This window comes from Rhipicephalus sanguineus, chromosome 11, assembly GCF_013339695.2.
Source record: "Rhipicephalus sanguineus isolate Rsan-2018 chromosome 11, BIME_Rsan_1.4, whole genome shotgun sequence".
NCBI lineage: Eukaryota > Metazoa > Arthropoda > Arachnida > Ixodida > Ixodidae > Rhipicephalus > Rhipicephalus sanguineus.
The window spans coordinates 40179558-40203677 of record NC_051186.1 but is presented as its reverse complement, the minus strand read 5'-3'; the positions used below and the strand labels follow the sequence as shown (position 1 = coordinate 40203677).

Sequence of the window (24120 nt, the reverse complement as noted above, 5' to 3'; positions counted from 1 at the left end):
CAAAAACATGCACATAACACAATCCCATTGTACGCAATCCTCATAAGTGCCAAGAGGATTCCCCAAGCGTTTTATTAATAGGTAGATATAGACTAAATGCCAAATTCTAGACCTTTCAGTGTATACTGACTGGAGGAGCTGGCAACGAGAATGCTCAGACTCGCTCCTACAATAATGTTGCACCATGCATCTGAAGGTATCCCTGTAAGTCAGGATTTCTGTTGGACATATTTGAAAAGGTAGCCAAAACACAAGCTAAAAGTAGCCAAAGTAGCTGTGCCATATAAATTTAGCACCAAATTTGTAGCCAAATACAATGAAAGTGATATTATGAATAGAGTTATTATTGAGAAATATATATTATTACTTTGAATAAGCAAAAGTGTAGTATAATGAGCACAATACATTTCCCTCTTGCTTGCCCTTCGAGCCATGGGTAAGTTGCAAATAAATTACAAGTAATTATTACAAGTTTAGTGTGCCTGCATGCAATTTGTCTACAATATTTCTTTCCAAAGCAATTTTGGGCTTACAACTCTGTAGGAAAATAAAATGTTGAAGCTATTTTTCCTTGAAGCCGTAGACCGATATTGATATACAGTTGCCATATACCAGTCCAGATTCAAGTAGCGAAATCTGGTTTAAGATGAACAGTCCAGCTTCATTTTGTTGAAGATATCTCTGTCAAGTTCACAGAACAGGCACTGTGCTTCAGCATTAAAAACTGGTGCACAGCATCAGCATACATGGTGGGCAGCGTCAACAGTGTGCTAGCCACGCGTTTGCTTACTTGTATGCAACTTTGTCACTGCGTCTACGCAGTCGCGCCGCACGTTGGGTTCCTTGATGTGCACCAGCCCGCAGGAAAAGGGAGGACATGCATGTGCATTGGCTAACACGACAGGAAAGCTTGGAAACAATAGTTATTCCTTGGGATTTCTTGCTATTTTATGTGCAAATAATAAGGAAACCGGTTATTAAATGCGCCAAAATAAATTTTCAATGTAGCTATGGTGCCACCCGGAAATTTTCATCACCATGCAGGATCGTAAAGTGGCCAAACTGGTGCAAAGTAGCCACCAGCAGCAACCCTGCTGTAGGTAATCACTCGATATACGGCCAAGATCACTTGAGAATATGAGATGAAAATGTTGGTGCAGTGTGCAACGACAGTGACTGACTATGCTTCTTCGAACTTTCCATACACTGAAACAGCTTAAAAACACGCTTTTTGCTCTGGTGAATTGCATAGGTCACATAACCGAAAGTTTTTTGGGGCCACATGCTTGCTCCTGTTATCACAATCGCAAGGTCGTCTTTACAAGGGCATACCTCAGCATATACCCCACAATTTCTGAAGATAGGCGAATGGTGTCTTAGCCTACTGTATATTCACTCGCATGCTACCGAGCAATGGTTAGCGCCGACTATTGTTGGGTTAATGACTGCTAATATGGGCTTACTATGGTCGATTGAATCTCGGCTAATGTTGCCGCATATGTTTGCTGTCCCCAGTCCCCAGTCAACCCAGTCAACCCCCCATATGGACAATGTATGTGCGTAGTTATGTTTTGAAAATAATTTTATGTTTGGTAATAATGTAAGTATATACTAGCCTAAATAGCATATATTCCTACAACCCACAAATGCTGATCTGAGTGAGAAAATGACACCGTTTTTTTTAACTCCCAGAAAACTTTTTTTTCGTGGACATAGGAAAGTTGAGCACGAACAGACGAGCTATTTCAATTGTTACTTGCTTTATAAAAGTGTGTTGCCTGCTGTTCTTGAGGTGTCGAGCACACTCATTTGCAAGCTCTCGGAGTTTGCCAATACAATTTTTGGATAGTACGCTTAATTTTCACGTTCCCCGCGGTGAAAGATTGTATCAACGAGATTTCATTCAACAGGAACATTGATGCAATCTCAGTCTAATAGTTGAGTTGCAAGCTGACCAACATTTGCACAATTGCAATTGCATATTCATCACTCCATTTCTTTTTCACATTGGAGTTGGAAATGAGGTTCTTGCTGAACAAAGCCATCAAAAGCGAAAAATAGTTGAGTTGTAACATATCTCGGGCAGAGCCTAATGAGGTTTTTGACTAAAATTTGTGAGTCTGAGCTAGCTTTTTCAGCGACAAATATATGAGAAGGTAAAAAGTTCATGGGAGGAATGGGGGCCATTCGGTCTCCAAAACGCATCTCTTTGCGAGGCAACGAAATCTCGCCACGGGCACATCGCGGTGAAGCGCGAACTTTTGTGCGGGCGCGCTCCGAGGATGTGGGAGAGAAAAGCGGGATAAAAACTTTTCAAGTTTAGTCCCAATTCCATATATGGCAGGACGGTCCATATATGGCGACGTTCATTCCCATATATGGCAAACCCGCGTCGACAGGTGATCTCCTCCAGGGACGCACCTCCGCTAGTCGTAGATTGACGACTTTCGCGCCGCAAATCACGGCAAACCGTAGGTGGGTGCACGCATTCTCGAACCTAAGGGCCCTCGGGAACGGCAGTTTTCACGAACTTTTCCCGTTTCTTTCTCTGAAACGACAAATGCGTCCCATGTGTCGGACTACTTTCAGCCGCGGAAGGAGACGAGAGTTCCGTGCGTTCCACGGCTCGCCCTGCCCCCCACGCCCATTCGGCGGCGCGCAAGTGCGCCGAGTCGTTTCGTGGTGTCGTGCTGATGCCGACGCGCCAATCGTCTCGGATAAACGCGTCGTGCTCATCGTCTTTTAGCTTATGTCTATTTTTTTTTTTTTTGAAATTTATCTCGCGACCCAAGTAACGGCACGCGGCGTCAACTCAGCGGTGGCAGCCACATCGAGACAAAAAACTAAGAATCGCCAGTGCGAAGAAGCCAAGCGGCATTCAGTTTTTGCGTGGTCGTAGTGAGTAGTTGCGGTGGTGTGTGTGTGTGTGTTCAAGCGCGGCCCGAGGGTGTTGTGGAAAAAGCCTGATCGGTGTGGGTGCCTCTGATTTTCGTAACGGCATCGGGCGTGGAGTCAGCGATGTACGCAGACATGGACCACAAGCGCGGACCGTTTCTCGATCACTGACGAAAACTTCCGATCCCTTTCCGGTGAGAAAGTTTTCGTTGCCTCGCTATGATGCAGACATCGAGTCAACATGAGGAACTCAAAGCAATGGCATACACGCCTTTCGATGCGCAACTGGTAGGCGACACGGCTGCGAGTTTGGACGATATCGTCGGCAACTCGGCCGAGAAGAAGCAATCCGACGTCGACGCCGGCATGACGCTGGACGACATGCTCTTGCAACAGCAGCAGCATCACCAACAGCAGCAGCAGCAGCAGCCCAAAAAGGTGCCGCCTCCGAACGGCAAGAAAACCAAGGGACGCGTCAAAATCAAGATGGAATTCATCGACAACAAGCTGCGCCGGTACACGACGTTCAGCAAGCGGAAGACGGGTATCATGAAGAAGGTAAGAGGGAGAAAACGCAACGTTCGACTCGAGTGTGCCGAGTGTGCTTGCATGAAAGTGAGTAGTGACGATCCCTCGAACGAGGGCCACCATCTGCCCGTTTGCCCGACGAATACGGATTCTTGCGCCTCCCCGATCCGTTAGTTTAGCGTGCAGAGTACGTATTGCCGACGTCTGACGTTCGTTTCGGGTGTTTGGGACTGCGGTCGCAGCCCGGTATTCGGCCGATCGAGGTTTGACGGCGCACGTGCAATCACCACGGCACTCTCCTCCTCCGCAATCCTCCGACGATCGTTTGTCGAATGGAGGAGGGGGGGATTGCTTGCTGCGAGGGGCCCCGCCTGTTTTCTTTTTTCTTTCTGATCTTTCGCATAGCACAGCCAGCGAACGGTATTTCGCTTTGGCTGGCGCGGCATTATGCGTGACAAATTAGTTTGAGAGAAGAGCGAGGGGAGGTGGTGCGGCGCACGACGGTGAAGAAAATCGGTGCTCGTGTCGTGAGCTTTAATTTGTTCCGATGAGAGCCGCGCAGCTCGCTACCCTCGATTGAGACGGGCCGGCTTGGACTGTTGCCCACACACTCGGCCCACACCCACGCGTCGACCGTGCCGGAGTAGTAGCCGACTGGCCCCTTTTCAATTACTCGTACTACGAGAGAGCTGGTTTTGCGTCTGGCGACAGTCCCAGTTGCGATTACGATCCGATCCGAAATTAGTACGGGCGTCACACGCGGCGCAGTGTCGATCGTTATCGAGTTTCGATTGGCTTATTTGCGTTAGATGCGGAAGGGATCGAGAAGTTCGATCTCCCATCGGTCCCGATCGAGATCGAAAGCGCCCGTGTACTGATCGACACTCGACCGGGATCGAATTTCTTGATCGTGATTGGCTTGTTGGCGCTAATTGACTCGTTTCCGCATCTAGCAAGCCAATCACGATCAAGTTTCTTGATCGTGATTGCCTTGCTGGATGCGTAAACGAGCCAATCGCGGTCGAGAAATTCGATCCTGATCGGGGCTCGATCGAGTGTGCATGGTGTGACACCCGTGTAAGATATGCGAGCGTCGCCCAAGCGGAGAAAGCGAATTGCGGCCGCGCTGCCCCTCCCACTCACGGACGGTCGTGATGACTGGCTTATGCCTTTTAAAAAACAGGACGCTTAGCTGTTAGCCGTGTGCTGTGGAGCGTTGGAAAGAAAGCGCATTTGTCTAACCCTTCAACTTACTGGTAAAGCTGGATCGATGTTTCCCAGTGCTAAGAATACAGATGACAGAAGAAAGACACATATTCATCACCCATCTTTCTTCTGTAATTCTTATTTTTTGCTCCAGGAAACTAGTAATGTATGCTACCAACTAGCCAACGTTCAAACCTTTGTTCAACCTTGTATGGCTGATTCAACGAGTAAGCTTTCGAAAAGCAACTGACACGTACCTCTAGAAGTTCACAACAGATAGGAAACATTCCCAGATCATTATACTGGAGAGATGCTTTGCTTTATACTTGGTTTGCATTTAACTTGTTGGCAACAGTTTGTTGATGGCTGGTGCTTGAAGGTTTTCTTTTCTGGTGCTGTTGTAGATGCAGTAAACACTCATCTGAATGTTGAGAAGACCAAATGTTGAGACGAAAGCGAGTGTGCTTTCGACAGTCATTTAAATACCAGCACTGTGACCTAAAAGCTTGATATACACTTTTCACAGGTGTCAAAGCACTACAACATTTGGGCGGGCCCGTAGCCTCTTTGAAATTCTGATGCCAAACATCCAAAGTCAGCCCCACACATTCATTGACATAATAGGGAGGGAGGGCGCTGCGACTCGGGGGCGCCATACATTGACATAATTAGGGTGCTGCGACGAACGTTCGCCCCCACTGAAGGGGAACCCTGCGCACGCCTATGGTGGCTTCCCGGTTACATCAGTGCAAGCCATTTATTAGAGTGGCAAAACATGTGACGGATGCCAATAGAAAAAAAATTCGGCAGATCCCACGTACCGTGGGAATCGATGTTGTGCGAAGCATGCACAGGAAGGTGACTGTGTCGCAGTTTTACAGCGAAAGCTGTTATGAGATCATTTCACCGGCCGTTTTTGGCGCCGTAGTTGTCCGCCGCCGCCGCCGCCGGTGTCCGTAACCAGTATCGCTCGAAATAAGAAAAAAAAAAAACGAAATAAGAAAAAAATTCCAGGATGGAACGAGGTTCGAACCTGGGCCCTCTGCGTGGGAGCCCAGTATTCAACCTCTGAGCCATGCCGGTGCTTGAAACTGCTTTGGAAAAAGGTCCTATACAGGCTTCATGTCGGGAAGGAACCACATTAGCATATGCAATATAGCATGGGTAGAAGAGTAAAATAAGCACCAAGCGTCGCACAACGCGAATACTGTAACCAGGCGTCACACAATGCGAATTGCGCAACGAGTAGGTTGTTGAATGCTTCCAACCCATTACAAAGGGCTTTACAAAGATTTATAGCGTAGTGGGTTCCTCGCAATTGGTTTCTCGTATTGGTTCTTCGTATTGGTTGCCAAGGAAGCCCATAAGCGCATGATCCACTTCCTCGGGGTCTGAGTAAAATTCTTCGCCCCCCCCCCCGTCTCTCTCCCACGTCAACGTATGTTACACAGCATGACGGGAGAGGGGAATAGCGAACGGGCGTCACCCAATGCAAATTACATAACTGGTGGGCCGTTTAAAGATTCCAACCCATTACAAAGGGCTGAGCCATAATTCTTCATTGTCATCAGTCGTCGCGTCGACAAAGTGCACATAATGCCTTACAGACGTGTAGCTGGTGCCTCGCTTCTCCGCAGAATGACGAATAATGGCATAGTAGGTGCTTCCCAACTACACAAAAATTGTGATTTATGGCGTAGTGGGTACCTTTCTAGTGTACTTGTATTGTAGCCCCAAGAGAGCTTAACGGGCTCTAGAAACGCCGCTCTTCCAGCTTTCGCTGTGACTGTGCTGCGGTTTCAGTGCAGGCAGGCCTGGCATTTTTTTTCACATTGAGCGAAACATTACAGAATGACGCTAGAGAAATGTGCAAACGGTATACGCACACACAAATTTTGAAGCGTCAAATATGTATTATATAACCATTTGTTTACAGTTAACGATGCCAACAGCAACATAGGTGTTACGAACACCAAACGCAGTAAGCTGATATGTAGTGCTTATATTCTTCAATACTGAATAGCGCGAATTCGAATGCGACAGGGCAGGCGCTACTCGAACTAAGCTTTATTCAGAAAAGCTTCCCTAGTTATATACACAGCCGAGTGACACGCGCAGGCGCACTGGACGTACGTTACAGTCAGAGAGACAGTTGTTAGAGTTGCGTTACAGTTGCTATGCTTATACTTCTCCATTATGACGGAGAACGCACGCACGTTTCACGAACCCGTGTGCATATGTGGAAGGGGTTCTTGGCAGTTTTTCGAAGGTATTACAATATGGTATTAATTGAGTGTGTTCACATATGCTGTCTCTATGCAATTTATACCATATGTAAAAAGATGTGTAAGAAAGAAGAAAAAACTGGCAATTTCACGCGAACAGCAAAGCATTGGCAGTAGTAACAAGGTGTAACATTGCGTTTAGACTCCTCGTGTAGTGATGAAAGCTATAGGCAGGTGTGAAATGTTAGTGCGATACAGCATGCAAGGCACCTTCCGCTGAAAAGAAAGAAACAGCACTTCGGCAGCTACAAAATGATGTCTCACGGCGTTAGTGCAATGGGGAGCACCAGTAGTATTAGTAGTGTAGATTAAGACGTACTGGTGGGCTAGTTGTTTCATGATAGCTTATAGTTCAGCACTTGTCATGTCTGCCTCATGTGCTACAGTTGAAGTTTGGTGCTTACGTCTTTGTCTGAGAGTGTGGCTTGGACTAAAATGTGGATATGGCTGCACATATAAAGCTTCTCTAAAATAAAACCTTCATAAATGGATCTCATTCGCCCATATTATATTCTAGAATAAAAGTTCACTCGTCTGTACAGCAAAACCAAATAGCGAAAGAAACGGACAACAAATTGCTGCTGAGTGAACACTTACTTTGTCGTCACTATTTCAACTTCAGCGGACACTCGCAACCTCTTACGTTTCATAAAAGTGTACATCGAAGCGGAAGTTCTCAAAGTAAAATAATACTTGCTTCTGTGTAATCCTAAGACAGAACAAGATTACTACGTGCTGCTTCAATACAAAATTAACCATTCAGAGATGCAAAGAACGTGTTGGAGCTAGATGCGTCTCTGAGGTGTCCGGGCTCGCTGTGAACAATGCCAATTCGAATCCGACACATCTTAGCATTCCCATGCATATGGCAGTATCAGTTGCGCCAGTTTTCCCTCTAGTTAACTGTATGACATTCTGTGTTTAAAGCTGTACAGTGATGACTTATATGCTTCCACGGTATACCTATAATTGCTATTGCAAAAGAATGTCTAAAAGGTGCCTTGATGTCCTAAGTATTTGAGGACCACTATAGCGAACCATTGTTGCTGTCTGTGTGTTTCAGGCGTACGAACTGTCCACGCTGACAGGCACCCAGGTGATGTTGCTGGTTGCGTCAGAGACGGGCCACGTGTACACGTTTGCCACGCGTAAGCTACAGCCCATGATCACGTCCGACGCCGGCAAGGCCTTAATCCAGACGTGCCTCAACTCACCCGACCCGCCCCAGGGAACAACGGGTCCACCGGGTCCGGGACCGGACCAGCGTATGAGTGCCACGGGCTTTGAGGAGACGGACCTCACCTATAGCGTCACGGAGGACAGCGAGAACAAGGTAGGGCCACGTCTTATTTGTTGTCTCGCGTTTGCAGCTTTAGAAAGGGGAATCGAGGTAATGTGGCACAGAGCAAGATAACTTTTGGTAAATAAAATTTCAGGTACTCTGTCAGGAAAATGGGGGCAAGCGAAGATTGGCATGCACGTGTGTGACGCACTACTTTTCCTTTTTTTTCTGTCGCATTGTACAATGCTCCCTCCTAACTGTTTCCTTCCTCCATGCCGGCAATTGGACCTTCGTCCACGTGCTTAGCAGCACAACACTTCATTTGCTGCAGGCAACAACGACGGTCCTGCATTCTTATCCAGGCAACAATGAAATACGGCAATGCGAAATGACAAGTGTCCTCGATAAGTAGCTCAGCCATATCCGAAACAATTGAGTCGCCGACAAGTCCACGATCGAGAGAGCATCAATTATTGGAAAACGGCGCATACAAATAGGCATGTGACAGGCACACCTTCGAGGGCTGCATTTTTATGTGCTTGCCGGCACCGGGTTTTTCGCGGATGCCACCAAAATCTTCTATTTATGAAAGCTTCACTTAAAGAGGAGAAGCCGAAAAACCACCCTACGCCGCTCTTTCTGTCTTTGTCCTTGATTTGCTTTTCCAAAAGTTATTTTACCTTGTGCCACATTGCCTCAATTAGCTATGCGCCTAGTCACCCAGAATAGTATTCAGAAAAGAAACACTTACAAAACTGTGTTAAAGACCCCACTGCAACACAGTTTGAATTTGCCAAATTAGTCATACAGTAGAACGCCACAGTTAGCGTTTCTTAGGGCACCACATAAAGGGAACACCTAATCAAGTACCATGGGAAAGCATAACATCCTATAACAGTTTTTTTCCCCTAGAGAAATTTCTTAGAGCATGGAAAAAAGAACGCAATGTGACAGAGTGCAGGCTATATAGACCGTTTTGTTTACTGCTCAAATGTCAACAATGTAAGAACCACATGGCAAAGGTTCAGGACAAATGGTGCTCTAATTTCTGATATCTTAAGGCAGGCCATGTGCACTTACACATAAGATCCCAACTGGTGGTTAGCCACCCAACTAAAGCACCGGCAATACGGGGCAAGTAATTGCTTTGCTGAAGATCTATAAGTCTGCATTCCTGCAAGGTGTTCTTTTTGTAACCGAGAATGCTCATTTGCAGACCACTCATCTAGCTCTAAATGCTTTCCTTTCTTACCTGTTCCAGTAAAGTGCATTTTTGCCAGCTTCTCACGATGCATACATTCATATTTCAAAGAAAAAAGAAATTATCTTGTAAGTTGCTCTATATCTGTGCTTACTGAAATGAAACTATGCCTGTTACATAGTAAAATAATTCTGTAGTAGTTGGTCTTTATTAAGCTGGATAGATAGACTACCACAATTCTGAGATACCAAATATGTTGGTCTCGTCATGGTCAGAGTACTTGACGAGCCACGGAGGAATGACGACAAGTGGCAGTAAGCGGCTCGATGCTTTCTGGTGAAAAACTGCATGCTGAAAAGAGCGGCAAGCAGAAAGGAACACGAGAGAAGCACAGCTAGTGTGGATTACCAAATCTCCCAGCACTCAGTTCTTGAAACTTTGCAAACCAATTATCTTATTATGTCTTGAATGTGGTAGCACTTTACCCAGTGCAAGTTAATAATAAAGGAAGATTATATGGCATTAGGGAGTAACAAGCACTGCTGCCACTGTTAATTGATGTAGGAATACTCAAAAGTGTACTTCAAAAATATGAGTCACATTATCACCACTAGTGGCCCACTTTCGGCATGAAATAGAGACACGGACATTTTGTCCATCGCCTCTTCTGCTAACAACACACCTCCTTCCTTTCGCTGAAGTGCAAACATATTTTTAAAAATCTGATTATATGAACAGGCTTAGATATGTTTCTCCTTAACGTACTTGCTACATACTGTGACGATTGTGCCTCTCCACTGCTGAACACAAGGTCGTGGGTTCGATTCCTGGCAGAATACCAAGACACATCTGTCAATCTTCTTTTCGCAATGGCAAGTTCAATGCTGGTGCAACGTCAAACGCTTGTTGCCAAAATCTTGCCACACTGCAGAAAGTATTTACGACTTAGTGATGGGGCAGATTTAGCGTATAACTGTCATTGAGGCATTTCACTGCTTCTGAAGCAAAGATGGTGAAGGTGAACCGCAAGGCACTTTGCTCGTGGGACCACGCTGATGGTGACACTGCTGTCGTGAAGAAATGGTGGTCAACGACGGTAATGTTGTAAGCTTGATTCCTTGGCAACAGTTTTGCTTTTAGGAGGCCTTCAAGTGGGAAGTATTTGCTTGTGCATCTCTTACAGGAGCTTCTTTAGTAAAAATAATTAAAGTTTATTCACTAAATTACCTCGAGACAAAGCTTCAGACTGCACATTTGCTTTTGGCCACCTAAGATAAATAAATGAAAGGTTAGCTAACTTAACTTTAATTGACCACAAGGCTACTCAAATTACTCTTTATCTTGCGTCTACCAATATAATTTCTCCTATGGCAGCATTAGTGTTCCCATGATTTGTAAAGGTCTAATATTAAAAATTTAATGCAGTCAGGGTAATTCCAAAGTAATTCTGGGTGCTAGATTTGACATTGCATGACACAATTCGTGTCATGCAAGCAGTATGCTTAGATCAGTCTCTTTCATCATAGAAATAATGACAACATTCTTGAAATTTTGGATGTGCAGTGGATGCAAGACATGCCAAGTTACGAAAAACTTCACCAGCGAAATGCTATACAATGTTCACCATGTTCAAACAGGAACACAACCAGTGGAGGCGGAGATGTAAATTTTTTATATGCAGCTTGTTTCGCATTGGTAGCATGTCACCATCCTTGCTGCAATGACTAAAAGTTATCAAAATATTGCCCAGCACGAACGAATTGCCTTTACTCTGACCCGTAAGTGAAGCTTCGTTTCCTCGGTTTCCCTTTACTACTGTCAGTACCGCATCTGGCCGATACAGCGAGCGTGTTCTCTTAACTCTTTCCGCATGAACTCCATGCCTGGCTCATCAATATTCATCGAAACACAGGTGACATACAGTAGTCGCCAACAGACATTCGTTCATGCCTCAGTTGTTTCTTGTCTGAAAGCTTGCTGACGTGAGCATTGCACAACATGAGCATAGCAATGTGCAGCATGCCTTGCAGATGGCATCCGAACTGATAGTTTTTGTTATGGTACTGTTGGCTGCGCATATTTTCAAAAATTATTAGAGTTAAGGGGGTTTCTTCAAACATTCTTTCAGTATTAGATAGGTTTAGGCTGACATGCTTGTACTGTGGCCACCCTACTTTTCGGTGTTTCTGCAAACAGTACATTCTCTTATATTCGCAGTTGTGAATCGCCATTGTGTACTGCATCTGAGCAAAGGTTGTACATTTTGCTTAATTTACAGGCATCTAAGTACAGCAACAGTCTGCTTTTATCAGTGACTCTTGATTCTTGAGTACATGTACACGAATGCATGGCAAGTCTTATCTCGAGACGATGAGCATGACATAGATATGCATGAGTATGTTGGCTGTGCAGTGCAGAGGCTGGAAAAAGGACGTTGCGACAAACTGATTGCGGCTGCTTTGTCGTGTGTGCTGCATTAAATCGGAGCCATTGTTTTATATGCTACTATGAGAATGTGTCATACTAACTAACATTAGACAAAAGCTTTTTTTTTTCTGCTGTGGTATGACCTACTGTGTTTTGCTGTGGTGTAACCCATTGTGTCCCATTGGCTGCCACAAAGCAGCTCCAACCTTGCTTTATTAGAATCTTGTTGTAGGATTTTAGCAATACGGAGGTGTCCTGATGTGCTAAAGTAACTGAGCCCCCTTTAGTTGAGGGTGTTCTTCAGGCATACCAGTATGTTAAACCAGAATTAACAGTACCATAGAATGGTGCTCAATCATGATGTGAAAGCCTTCAATGGCCGGTTGCTTTCACACGCGCTTTTACATGTGCTAGTGGTCCCAGTATAAAACATTGAAAACCTGCTATACTCCATTGCAACCTAAGCAAAAAAATGTCAGCTCCGCCCACAGAACCGCGGCGCTCCTGTCCTTCACCTGTCAAAGACAGTTGTGCCAGCTGGTTTCCGCTCGAACCGTAAGTACTTTTTCTCGGCTAATGTAAATACAACGCATGTTATAAATTAAAGGTTCGTCGTTACTGCCTACAACGTTACATTTAGCTGAGCAGCGATGTCAGAATCCCCAACGAAATTTACCAGGACGTTCTAGTTTCCTACCTAAAAGCAGTGACACAAACGTGTGTCTGTATGGGAAAGTCAACCATCTGAAACACTTGAGAAGTGTTTGACGTGACCAAAATGAGTAAGTGCGATTGGATGGAGCATTGATGCAAATTCTCTTTGGGAGGGACAGCGATGGCTGTGGGTGGAGCTGATGTTTTTTTCTTAGGCTTTAACTGAGTTTAGCAAGTTGATACAGTATGCACTTATTAGCCTATAAGCAAAGTTCTACTGTTAGTCTTTTCCTGGTAGTTTATTTGGTACAGCATGGGTATGAACTGTAATCTTTATCATTGGCACTTCACGTGGTTCTACTAATCTTCGTATGCCAATGATAAAAGAAAACCTCTTTGTTGTTTTCACAGAAACAATATATACAATGATGTGCCTCCTTAATTAATAGTTTAAGTAAGAAAACGAAGCTTAGGCTTACTGTTTTAAGGATAAAAAGTGTTTGATTCTTCAACCCATTGAGAAAACACCCAGAATACCTGGGCGCTCAAAGGCTGTTGTTGCAGTGGTTCACTAACGATTCCTCTCCTTTTAATTGACCACCGTCAGTGGTCTGCGCTGGCACATGTCCAAAGTGTCGCGGATGCCCGTCCGCCATGCAGACAGCATCGTGGACGGACACTTGTCACGGCTGTCGCTGGAGGAATCGCAAGAGAACCACAGCAAGAATAACCTGCTTGGTCTGATTCTTTCAGGGCACAAGTTCAACTGCCTTAGGGACGCATTGTGGAATAGCGAAAAAAACATGGGGACACAGGCTAGAGAGACGATATAGGTGCTAACTTTCAACTGACTCTCTTCCTGTACTCTGTGTCCCTGTGTTTTTTATAGGGGTGTACGAATAGTGAATTTTAGAACTGAATCGAATACGAATTGAATAGTGATGAGAATACAAGCACAAATCAAATACTGTTCAGATAGTTTTTGAATAGCAAGACAACCATTTTCAAAGCAGCCCTGGACTGCTAAGGTAATAATAATTTCCAAAACAGCCCAAGAATTCTACAATATTTTATTTGAAACAAATATTCGGAAGCTTTAATAAAGCAACGTTACGAGGATTTCTAATTGACAATGAAATACCACAATTATTTAGGCTGAGGCAAGCTCGTATACAGCAGCAACTAAAGCCTTCGAAGTATTTTGCAACTGCAGGCTGAAATACAGCTGTGACTATAGTATGCAAGGTGGTACTTTGTCAATAGCTTTTAAATAAATCTTATACAGAAATACTAAGCAATTTTAATGAGTTAACATCATCATAATTGTCATGCTGAAGATAATGGACTGATAACACTGTTGCTTCGGCGACACTGTAGTTTTATCCAAAAACGCTTCGCCCTCATCCTGTGAACCATATAGTGTCAATAGTCTCGTAAATATACGGGCTGCATGCATCTGGGTCATTTGATGATGATAACAAGAAAAGTTAACCCTCGCTGTTCTAATGTCTTGTTCCTTTGAGTATTTTTCGTTGTTGCCGATTATTTTTTAAAATATTTGATATTTCGAATATGCACTGTTCGATTCGAGTACCAAATCTAACAGAATGCTATTCGATTCATTATTCGAAATTTTCGAATATTCACACACCCACTTAGTTTTTTTGCACTATTTCACAATGCATTTGTACCAGCTAGCTTGGCTTTCCTTACTACTGCCTTAAGGAGACACTAAGAAGAAATACCAAGTTATCTTAGGATTGTATATTGCAGTGCTCAAACACCATAGAGGTCAGTCTTATTGTGATCAGAGGCTTGGTCAGGCTGAAAGGATGCATGAAGGAAGCGTTGAGGTGATACCACATTGGAATTGCTTACACTAAAGTAAAAAGAAAACAAAGATTCTTCATTTGGATTTCGTTCAATCTTTTTTTCTCAACTACCAGTCTTAGCAAATGCCTAATAGTCGTGGTAACAAAGGGTTGGCGGGTTGGCACCACACTGGCCAATTACCAAATGCAAAAAGAATGGGAAGTTTCTATTTAAACTTGTATTACACTGGGTTAGTTTTCTTATAGCGTCGTAGATTCTGGCAATGTCTGCCTAAGTTCAAGTCTGTGACTGAATAAGAGGAACAAGTTACAGTTACAAATGTGGAACTTTAGACAACTGTCAGTAAATTTTCCGGTACAAGAGCTGCAGAAATTTCAAAAAATGCTCCAAGATTCACACCACCACCACGCTTGCATGACATGATCAGAGTTTTGGTCATTTTGTAAAACTTAAAGAGGCAAGCTTGGATTTCATTTTCGGGGCAGTATAAATTGGCCTTTTACTTACCAGTTAAAAGAATTTCCATGGTTTCGGGAAAAGATATTCAACCAGTTTATGCTAACCTGGTATTTCTTTCTGGTGTCCCTTTAAATAATAATGATAGTAACGAAAGACACATCCTGCCCGCTCCCCTATTCACTCCGTCCCCCTTGTTACAGTTTTCCCTGGCGCCGCCGTCCCTCATGCAGCTCCCCGAATTCGGCAGCCAGAAATTGCCCCCGTTTTTCATGATCTGACCGTGAGGGAGGGAAAAGCATCGTGACTGCATCGTCCTCCTCTCCCTCCTCCTTTCCTACCCGGGATCGCCAGATTACAACGGGACTTGGACCGTTCGAATTGGAACAAATCTTCTGCGTGCATCCTGTTGTTGTATGTCCGTGCGTGTGTGTGTGCGTGCACGCGTGTGCAAACTGTTTTGGCTGACTGCCTGCCTGCACCTTGCGAAGCTTTCTTGGCTGCTGGCGTGACGGTCAGCGTTGTGACACGAACACTGCCCGTAAACAAGAAAATACATATATATATAGATGTTTACACAATAGTGCCAAACTTACAGAAGTGACAACGCCGTTATATATATTTTTTACACGTGTTAAGAGGTTGTGCAAATTGTGTTGTTTCGCTTTTGTAAGTGCAGTGCATAGCAAATGCCAGCAAAAGCTTTTTTTTTTCATTACAATATGTCACACAATGCAGTGTATGTAAATGTGATGTTGCCTTTCTTTAAAGTACATAACAATGGAACATTGAACTCTTTGAGCAACATCCATTTCTTAATGAAGTTGTGTGTAAAGAAGGAAAAAATATATAATCTTCTGGAGGCACGGTGTAGCCTCTATTGCACTCTTGATTGATAGTTGCTCCGGGAGTTTAGCATGCAACAAAGGCGCATGACAAAAGCAATATGGCTGCAACTTGGATATAATGAACTTTACGATATAATGAAGTAACTATGTAACATTTCTCACTGATGTTAGCGGGTAATGAATATCAGTTATTACAAAAGCTTTTCATGTCACACGTCGTCGTAGCAAAGTTTGACCGTATTTTGTTGTTACAATTTGCATAAACGACACATTTTAGTTGCTACTTAAAAAATGAACGACGGATCTTTAAAATGCCAATAATGTCACTTGTTGTTCGGGTCTGACAGTCCTAGCCTGGTAATTAAACCTCAATACGACAAAGCTGCAGGAACTGGCGTATCACTATACCAAACGTTTGTTGGACTAAGATGTTATGTACACTCGCGTATTCACTGTCACTGGGAAAGGCATTCGCCTTGCAGTGGTATATTCATATAACTGTTTAGTGTACCAGAGAACTGATACCCTAAACTGCATTGCATAATTCTGTCATCCTAAAAAAATTTTTATGCTAAGCAAGGTTGATTGCCCAGTCATTCCAGCGAAACTGCCTTTCGAAAAAAATAATGATCTGTTGGTATTACGGCGATGTGATGCAAAACAATTTATGTACATTACTTCTATTTTTTTAAACTATGCCTTTGACTGACTTGACTGTTGTGTGATCTTGTTGCATCATGATGTGTTCATGCGTCAAGCTGGCCTTGACATTGTTTGCATATTTTGTTTGCTCGCCGCATGTGTAACGACCAAGTGCCGTGTGTGCTTCTTTATTAAAGTAGTTTTATTAGTGTAGCATCAGTCACTGGATGTGATTAACTATGAGCATTCTTTGATTCATTTGACTTTGCCTAATTGCCCACAAAATTGCCTCAAAAGAAAAAGCCAGACCCAGAATAATGTAACAATCTCCCATACCAATGATTTTTTTTTTTTCATTTATCACATTTTGTCACTGGTCTGGATGGCACTCTGCCTACTTTATCACCAGGATTGAGAAGTCATTAATCGCTGAGTCATAAGGAAGAAATAGAGTCAAGCTAAAGGAATCCTTGCCTTACAATGGCCTATGGCTGTTAAATTCTTTTTATCCCATGAGTTATGTTTTTTTGGTAAGTTTTACAGTTTGGTTAAAGGTGCCCTGCAACACATTTTCAAGTAACCATCGAATGGCTTTGTTAAAGGAGTTTATTGCCTCATGAATCGGCCACCGCAAAATTTTTTAGAATCCGTCATGTACGAGTGGAGTTACAGAGTTACATCTCTCGACCCCACGAGTGTGCTGAAAGCTAAGCAGGGAGGGATGACACAGGGGAAAGAAGTTACATCACGCACGCGTCATGACCTCGAGCACTTTTTTTTTTCTTCTTTTGACGTGCTGCTTACTTTCGATGTAATCGCGAGCCGCGCGCAGGCACGTGCCGGCCTCCCGCAGCGGTCGCATTAACCATGCAGCTCACGATGCTCAAACCAACCAATGGCCATGAAATTGGGTATATGGCATCATTTGTCGAGAGAAGGGGGAACGATTTCTAGCTAACTTTGAGAATTGTAAATTCCAGGCCGCATGCTGCACTATAATGTTTGGCTCGCGTGTTCTCAGGAGCTGCGACTACAGATCGGCAGCGTTTTCTGACTGTGTTGAAAAAGTGTTGCAGGGCCCCTTTAAGAGTTGAAATAATGAGTTATACCTATTTTTGAAGGCTACCTTGTTTTTTTAATGTGGCTACGTTGTGTGATGTAGCACGCATACGCATGCAACCATTGTGCTGTGGAATGTACTTATGGAAACTTGACATCATTGCCCCCAATTTGTTTCAGTTGCCGTACATTTCTTTCTTTCTTTTTTTGCACTGTGGCCGAGTGTACAGCCTTTCACAGTGTACTTAGCAAGCCTGTCTATCCCGTGTCTTGACCTGGTTTTCGTGCACTCCAAGCCCGAGTTTTCTAGTGCCAACGCCGTATGCATTAGCAAGTTGCAAGTTTAACAAAACCATCATTCCATGATGCATATGTTGTGTGATTTCGCGGGAAGGAAGCTTTTCCGTTCTTGCCCTGTTGTATGAAATGCACACAAGCTGCAAAAAGGATCGTCCTTTGGCAAATTGATGGAACGGTTGCAATGAAATTCACTGCATTTTAAGCTACAATGGCTTACAGTACAATGGCTCTGTAACTGCGACTTAAATAAAGTTGTTTCCATACATCCATCCATGTAGCGGTGACATTCTGCTGCAGAGTGCAAGGTTGCGGGTTTGATTCCCTATTACAGTAGCTTTAACCTAATGACGGTGCTACATACAGGCCGAGGGTGAAATCTCTCGAACTAGCAGAAAATAAAAGCGCAGGCTATCTTTAAAACCCTGACAAGGGGTCACATACTATTTGCCTCGCCTTTGTAACATACCTGTGAACATTATAATTCATAGATGCCCGTAAGTGCGACAAAGAATGGCAGGCTGTGGAAGTAGCATGCATTTTGGCAACGTTTACCTAGAGTGCACACGTTTTGCAAAACCCATGTGTTTTTCATTAATGACATTGCTTTAGACACAGCAGCATAGATCGAAGAGTAATACAGACCATAGTGAGCTTTCTTTAGGGAAATTCCGGTGGTCAATTTTATCCGATTCAAGAACTTGCGCGAACAAATTTCATCATGGCACGTGCCCATTTTCAGTCCTTGTACCAATTATTAAGCGAGTAGTCCAAGACTGAGCATAAGACATTTCAAGAATTGTTTGATGTGAAAACTCGTGTAGCATATTCTTAAAATCGTACAACATGCACAAAATTTTAAACCATACAGAAAGGTCAGGAGAGTTGGCATATATGTGATCACCTAGACGGGGTCTTCGGATTTGAAGAAGAAAAATTACCCATGCACTCATTGCAACCAATTTCAAATAAAATCAATTCAGCAATTGCCTATGGTAAGAACACAAAGGGCTAAAGGAAAAGCCTCCTTGCAGTGGAAGGCTGTACAACAAAGGTGTGTTGTTGTACGTGCATTTGGAGCATTGTCCAATTTGCTACTAGTACCAATGATGTGTTATTCATGACAATTGTAGTTGAGCATGCAATGAAATGTGCGAGCAAATTAAAAAAACTGTCTGTGCACTACCGATTGCAGACATATCTATGAGCAAAGCTTTTTGCTGAAGCCCAAGTGATTGTCTCTTTATTGGAATTATGTATGTAGGCATGAAACAAATATAGACAGAAATTTCATGTGCGTCAAGTGCCTTTTGTTTGGCAGCGCTAGCGTTGCCTCTCTGACACTGCTTTTGTTGTGGAACTTTGTCACTGCATGCAGTAGCATGTTGAACGTTGCATATTGAAATTTCATGGAAAGTACAAACTCAGCAGAGAAGCAGTTCATAAAAAGAAAATGCAGATAAAGAAATACACAACAATGGCATGAAGGGTGACAGACAAGCACAGACTTCCAATCGCTTCAGTTGACTTGTACTGGGCTTTTACACGTTTTTTATTGTTTTTTTTTTTTCAACAAGTAAGCACTAAAGAAACAAAATCAATGCCAGATTCTACACTGCTTCTTTGATGCTTCAAGCTCTGTGCATAAATGTTAATGCCATCATCACACGTGTATGATTAGGCCATGTTTCTCAATAAAAGTCACTGGGAATTCAGTACTTGTTTCCGTCCCTGCTCATGCCGTCACTGACAAATGTGCACCATCTTCTCTTAATGAGACACTTGACTAGCACCAAGCCTACACTGTTGCACCAGGTTTTTGTTCTTGACTAGTCTGTTTAACTTTCAAATGAAACAACAGTGTGTGGCAGATTGCATTATTTTGACACCTGAGCTTGAACCACTTTACTTGCATGGTTAACCAAAGTGTGATGTAATCTAGTAAGATTACATCACACTAGATGTAATCTAATGTGATGTAATCAAATGTTTCTGGTTGCATGTGCTCCTGACTGACTCCAGCTAAAGGGACGTATGAGTTAAGCTTTTTCCAATGTGGCCCACTTGTGAAACTATGGCTAATAGTAGGCAGTGTTACGAAGGCTAAAGATTGAAATGTTTCTCTTGGTGCTCACATTAGCAAGCAAAAATGTGTAGTCACATGTGAATGAAATATATATATGGGTATGTGCCAAGCAATTTTGATGTAACATGAAGTCTCATACATTGATGTCTCGAAAAATGACATATCTGATTTATCTAACTGAAGGCGTCGCAAATATGAACCTATCTACCTCTAAACAAGTGCAGAAAGACGTGTCACTGCAATCAACAGCCACAACGCATCGTTAGCAACGGGAACATGGTGTGTTTTGTACTGAAAGTACAAACATGCACAAATAGCACATGGCTTGGTGTGCTCCAATGTCCACAGGTTGTGGCCATAATATATGAAGAAGTCGTTTCACGGAAAGTGACGCAGATTTAAAATTGTGCTAATAACAATGCGGGGGGGGCGACTTCTGTCATTTCATTACTATTTATGTAGCAGCTTCCATAACATGCCTGTTAAGTATTAAGTGAAGTATACATGTGCGTTGCCATGAAAAACCGCACTCACATAGCCATATCTTACGTACTCTTGTAATCCACGTTTTGCCAAGCAGTAACTGCTAAATATTCACATGATGTAGCTTATCTTTCAACAGTAACCTAATTCGTATAGAATTAACTCTTTTCCAAATATGATCCCTTTAGTTGCCTTCACTTGGTGGCTACAGTACAAGCATGTCTTAAACGCAGTTGTCTTTGATTCGTGTCGCATCATGAGCTGTTTTGGTTCGGTGATGTTATGGTACGAAAAGTGTTAAGATTGTGAAACAGCTTGACTTTGATGAGTTGTATCATTTGTGATGAGGTAGGTATGGCATGACAATAACTGGGAAGAAAGCAAGAGGCAGCTAACATTGTCCTGAGCGAGATGTTGCATCTGACGCTAAAAGGCTTTTGAAGGCAGAAACGTTAACCAAAAATCTTCCTAACTATTCCTAGCACACTGCACACTGCTTGAGTATAGAATTTGAAAACTATGTGGGCTCTTGAAGTTAGCTATGCACCTGAAATGGAAGCTATTGAAAAAGGCTCCCTGTTCATTTGCACATGTTATCACTTCAAAGACTCTGTTTAATGTGGCGTATCCTAACGGTTCAAATTAATAGCCGCTTTTTCTTACTTGTGTGAGATTGAATGCCGAAAACCATTCACAACACCTCACCAAGTACAGTGAAACCTCGTTAATACGTACCTGCCGGGAACGCGGCATAACTACGCACTAAACGGTAGTACGCATTAACCACCAAGTACAAATTTGCCTCTCCTGGCGTACGCCATCGCCGCCAGCAGAGAAATAGAGTGCCACAGCAAATATTGTCTAAAGTACCCATCGCAAAGCCTTTTCTTTCTTTTTGCCAAAGTGTAGAAAATATCCTAGCACTCTCGCACGACCGCCCGATAGCGCGCGGTGGCCACGCCAAAGAGCATTTCGAAACTATTAAAGGGTCCGGGATACGCAGTGACCGACATAGCGACAAAATGGACAGTGTCTGCATTCCGCAATATATGTGTATGCGTCTGTACCGCGATCTGCTACTAAACGAAAACTGACACGCGATACGGCCGCGTGGAGCCGATCGTCTCCTGGGTAGTTGCGTGCAGCGCGTCGCCTGCTCGGCTCACGTACGCCGTCACTACCGGGCCGCTTGCTGTACCGCACGCGCGCATCAGTCGCGGGATTGTTCTTCGTGCCCACTTCGTTCCAGACCGTGCACAGATGCGGCGAGTAGCTTGTTCGGTTAACGCAGCGATGTCGAGCTTCCTCCGCGACGCTGTAGCGGTCCTGGCAGCGAACGGAGGCGCGTTGGGTAGTCGCCTAATAAAAGCGTGCACATCGCTACGCTTGCTGTACCGTACGCGTGCGTTTAGCGTGATAGCGTCAATGCAGCGAGGTTTCGCGGCGTCCGCGACCCGCAATGCTCAACTCCGCAACAGCGATCTGCTTTCGTTTCTACAAAGCGGTGCGCGCTTGAACACAGCCCCGCACGAGGCGGCAGCGATCGGCGGCCCAGCGCGTTGAGGTTGTCGCCAAGTAAAAGCGTGCAGTAGGCTTAAAGTAGCGCTGTGCTGCACGCGTGCCCGGGCAGATAGCTGAAGATACTTATTGTGATAAGGTTGTCGGCGATAAATCATGCTGGCACGTTCGTCGGTGGCCGCCGCCTAGCCTTCGTTCTTTCCCGGTGCTTACCCGCAAAGGCGTCGCCGCAATCGCGCGGAAGTCGGAATCGGTGATCGACCGATCTCCGCACTTCTAGAAAAGACGGAAAACCTTTGGCGGCACATTGTGGCGTCGAGAATTTCAGCGGTGCAGTAAAATTTTATGGCACAAAAAGTTATCTCGGGGCAGGGTACGCACTAACCGGTAGGCATAGGGCGAACCACTACGGCTTAAGCGGTCAGCGAATGCATTGGGCTCTATGGGGCTCGGTCGGAGATTCCTCGCAACTACGTTTTAACCGTTAGTACGTTTAAAGCGGGTACGTACTAACGAGGTTTGACTGTACTTGTTTTAGCTTCACAAAGTGACCACTGTTGGTATGCTTCAGTGCAAGATGTCATGGGTTTTAAGATCTAGCGTTTGAGCTAGTGTGTCAGCATAGGCATGTGCAAAAGGCTGCGTATGCGTTGCAGTCGCTGAGCAGACCAAATTTCATTTTCAATTAGCATAGAGTTTGCAAGTAGCACATGCATCTTAGTGGTTTCCAATACCGATACGTCACAAAACACTTTCAAGCACACTGGAATTGGCACGCACCATGTTCTGCTACATGTCACATTCAGGCACATTTGATTTTGGTACTGAAAAAGTGTAATGTGGTTAGCACATTTATGTATTTACAATACTTTTAAAGGCCTTCAGTTGAGGATATTATTTGGGGGGGGGGGGGACAGGACCAGCAAACATGACTACAAACTAAGTAGGACAATGTACACAACAAAACTGTGTTAACAGTTCAGTTAGCAGAGCCATGAGACAAAAAGTGTAACAAGTGTATGATTCATGGAGAATTATTGCTAGATGAAAATATCCATACACTACAGTTATATGAGAATACCTAAAGCAATGCCTATTACAATGAAGCAAAAACAATTAAACACATCTAATTAACAGAGTATCATTTCCCTCTTTTAGCTCGGAAGATGATTTTTTATGCTGGCCTAAAAAAATTGATTCTGAAACTCTCATCAATCCCAACAGAACGCTTCAGATTAAAATATATGTTCATGTTACTGGTTTCAAAGGGTATAAAGTGTTGAGCTTGAAGGGACACTAAATTGACACAATAAATTAGTTCAGACTGATAAATTATACTCTGAAAACTCTAGTGGCGTTAATTTCACCGCCACGGTTTATTAATAGCTGAGAAAATCGGTGTCGAAAGTTTCACTTTTAACTTTATCGCCGAAATCTCCGATTGTGACGTCACAGATTTCAAAATGCTTTTTTAGTATTTTGGCCACACTGGCGCCCTACAAAATTTCCTGAAACTTGGTATATATTTTCTCTAGCTCCCTCAGAAGGCGATGCTCTTCAGTTTTGCTGATTAGGCACCACGTGGGTTATAGTAGACGCCTTCAAAATTTATGACGTCACGGCGACATGGTGCGGGAACTTCAAGGTGGCGTCGCCACCCGCATTTTCTTTTCGCGCGTTTTCTCGCTTACCAAGCGTCTTCTGGCAACGAGTGTGGTGTTTTTTGGTATCGTGAAAGAGTAAATTACTAATATGAGAAAAAAAAAGTTTTTCTCTTTAGCGTCCCTTTAAAATAAACGTTCGTGTTCGCGAGCGACTGCTTCGGTACTCCAGTGGTTTATGCGCCGGAGAATGCGCGTAGCCATGCAGCGCCGGCACAGTATAGTGACACGCAGCCGCGCATCAGTATATCGTCTCACGCGAGTCTTGGCGCTAACGCCAAGTTTACTTTGACGCCAACAACGTTCGTCGCACGTGCGTGCACGACGTGGGTGTTGGCGTACGTAGACGAAGAACCCACCGCCGCCGCGGCTGCACTTCGTAACCGACAGGTTCTGAGCGGGAGGAAAAAAACATCTCGGAAAAACTGGTGGGAGTCCAAACGTTTGCATAAACGCGTCGGAGGCGCGGATTGGACGTAAAAGCTTCGAGTGCTGTGTCAACTTACCCCCACGTACAGTGCCCTCTCTCTCTGACTTCGATGCTGCGGCTTTTTTGCTTAGCGCGCGCTGTTTCTTGGAAAAGTTTTGCGCGGCAATTTCGCCGCACTGAGTCGCCTCATAGAGCGGCCGCATTTATTCAACCGCATTAATTAGGCAGTTTTAGAATAGCGTACGCTAAGTTAGCGTTAGTGTTTGCGGACGGGAGCCCGCAAGCGGTTAGCGTATGACGCATGCGCAGTTGCGCGAAAAGCTAACGCA

The 24120-nt window shown here is 44.1% G+C and overlaps 1 protein-coding gene across 1 annotated transcript in view; it reads left to right on the top strand.

Moving 5' to 3' along the window:
• Positions 1-2658: 2658 nt before the first annotated feature.
• Positions 2659-24120, top strand: part of LOC119373610 (serum response factor) — a 37074-nt gene continuing 15612 nt past the window's right edge. Inside the window, exons 1-2 of the mRNA XM_037643662.2 lie at positions 2659-3453; positions 7978-8247. Of these exons, the coding sequence (XP_037499590.1) occupies positions 3115-3453; positions 7978-8247 (609 nt within the window). The 5' untranslated portion in view covers positions 2659-3114. The remainder of the gene's footprint in view (positions 3454-7977; positions 8248-24120) is intronic.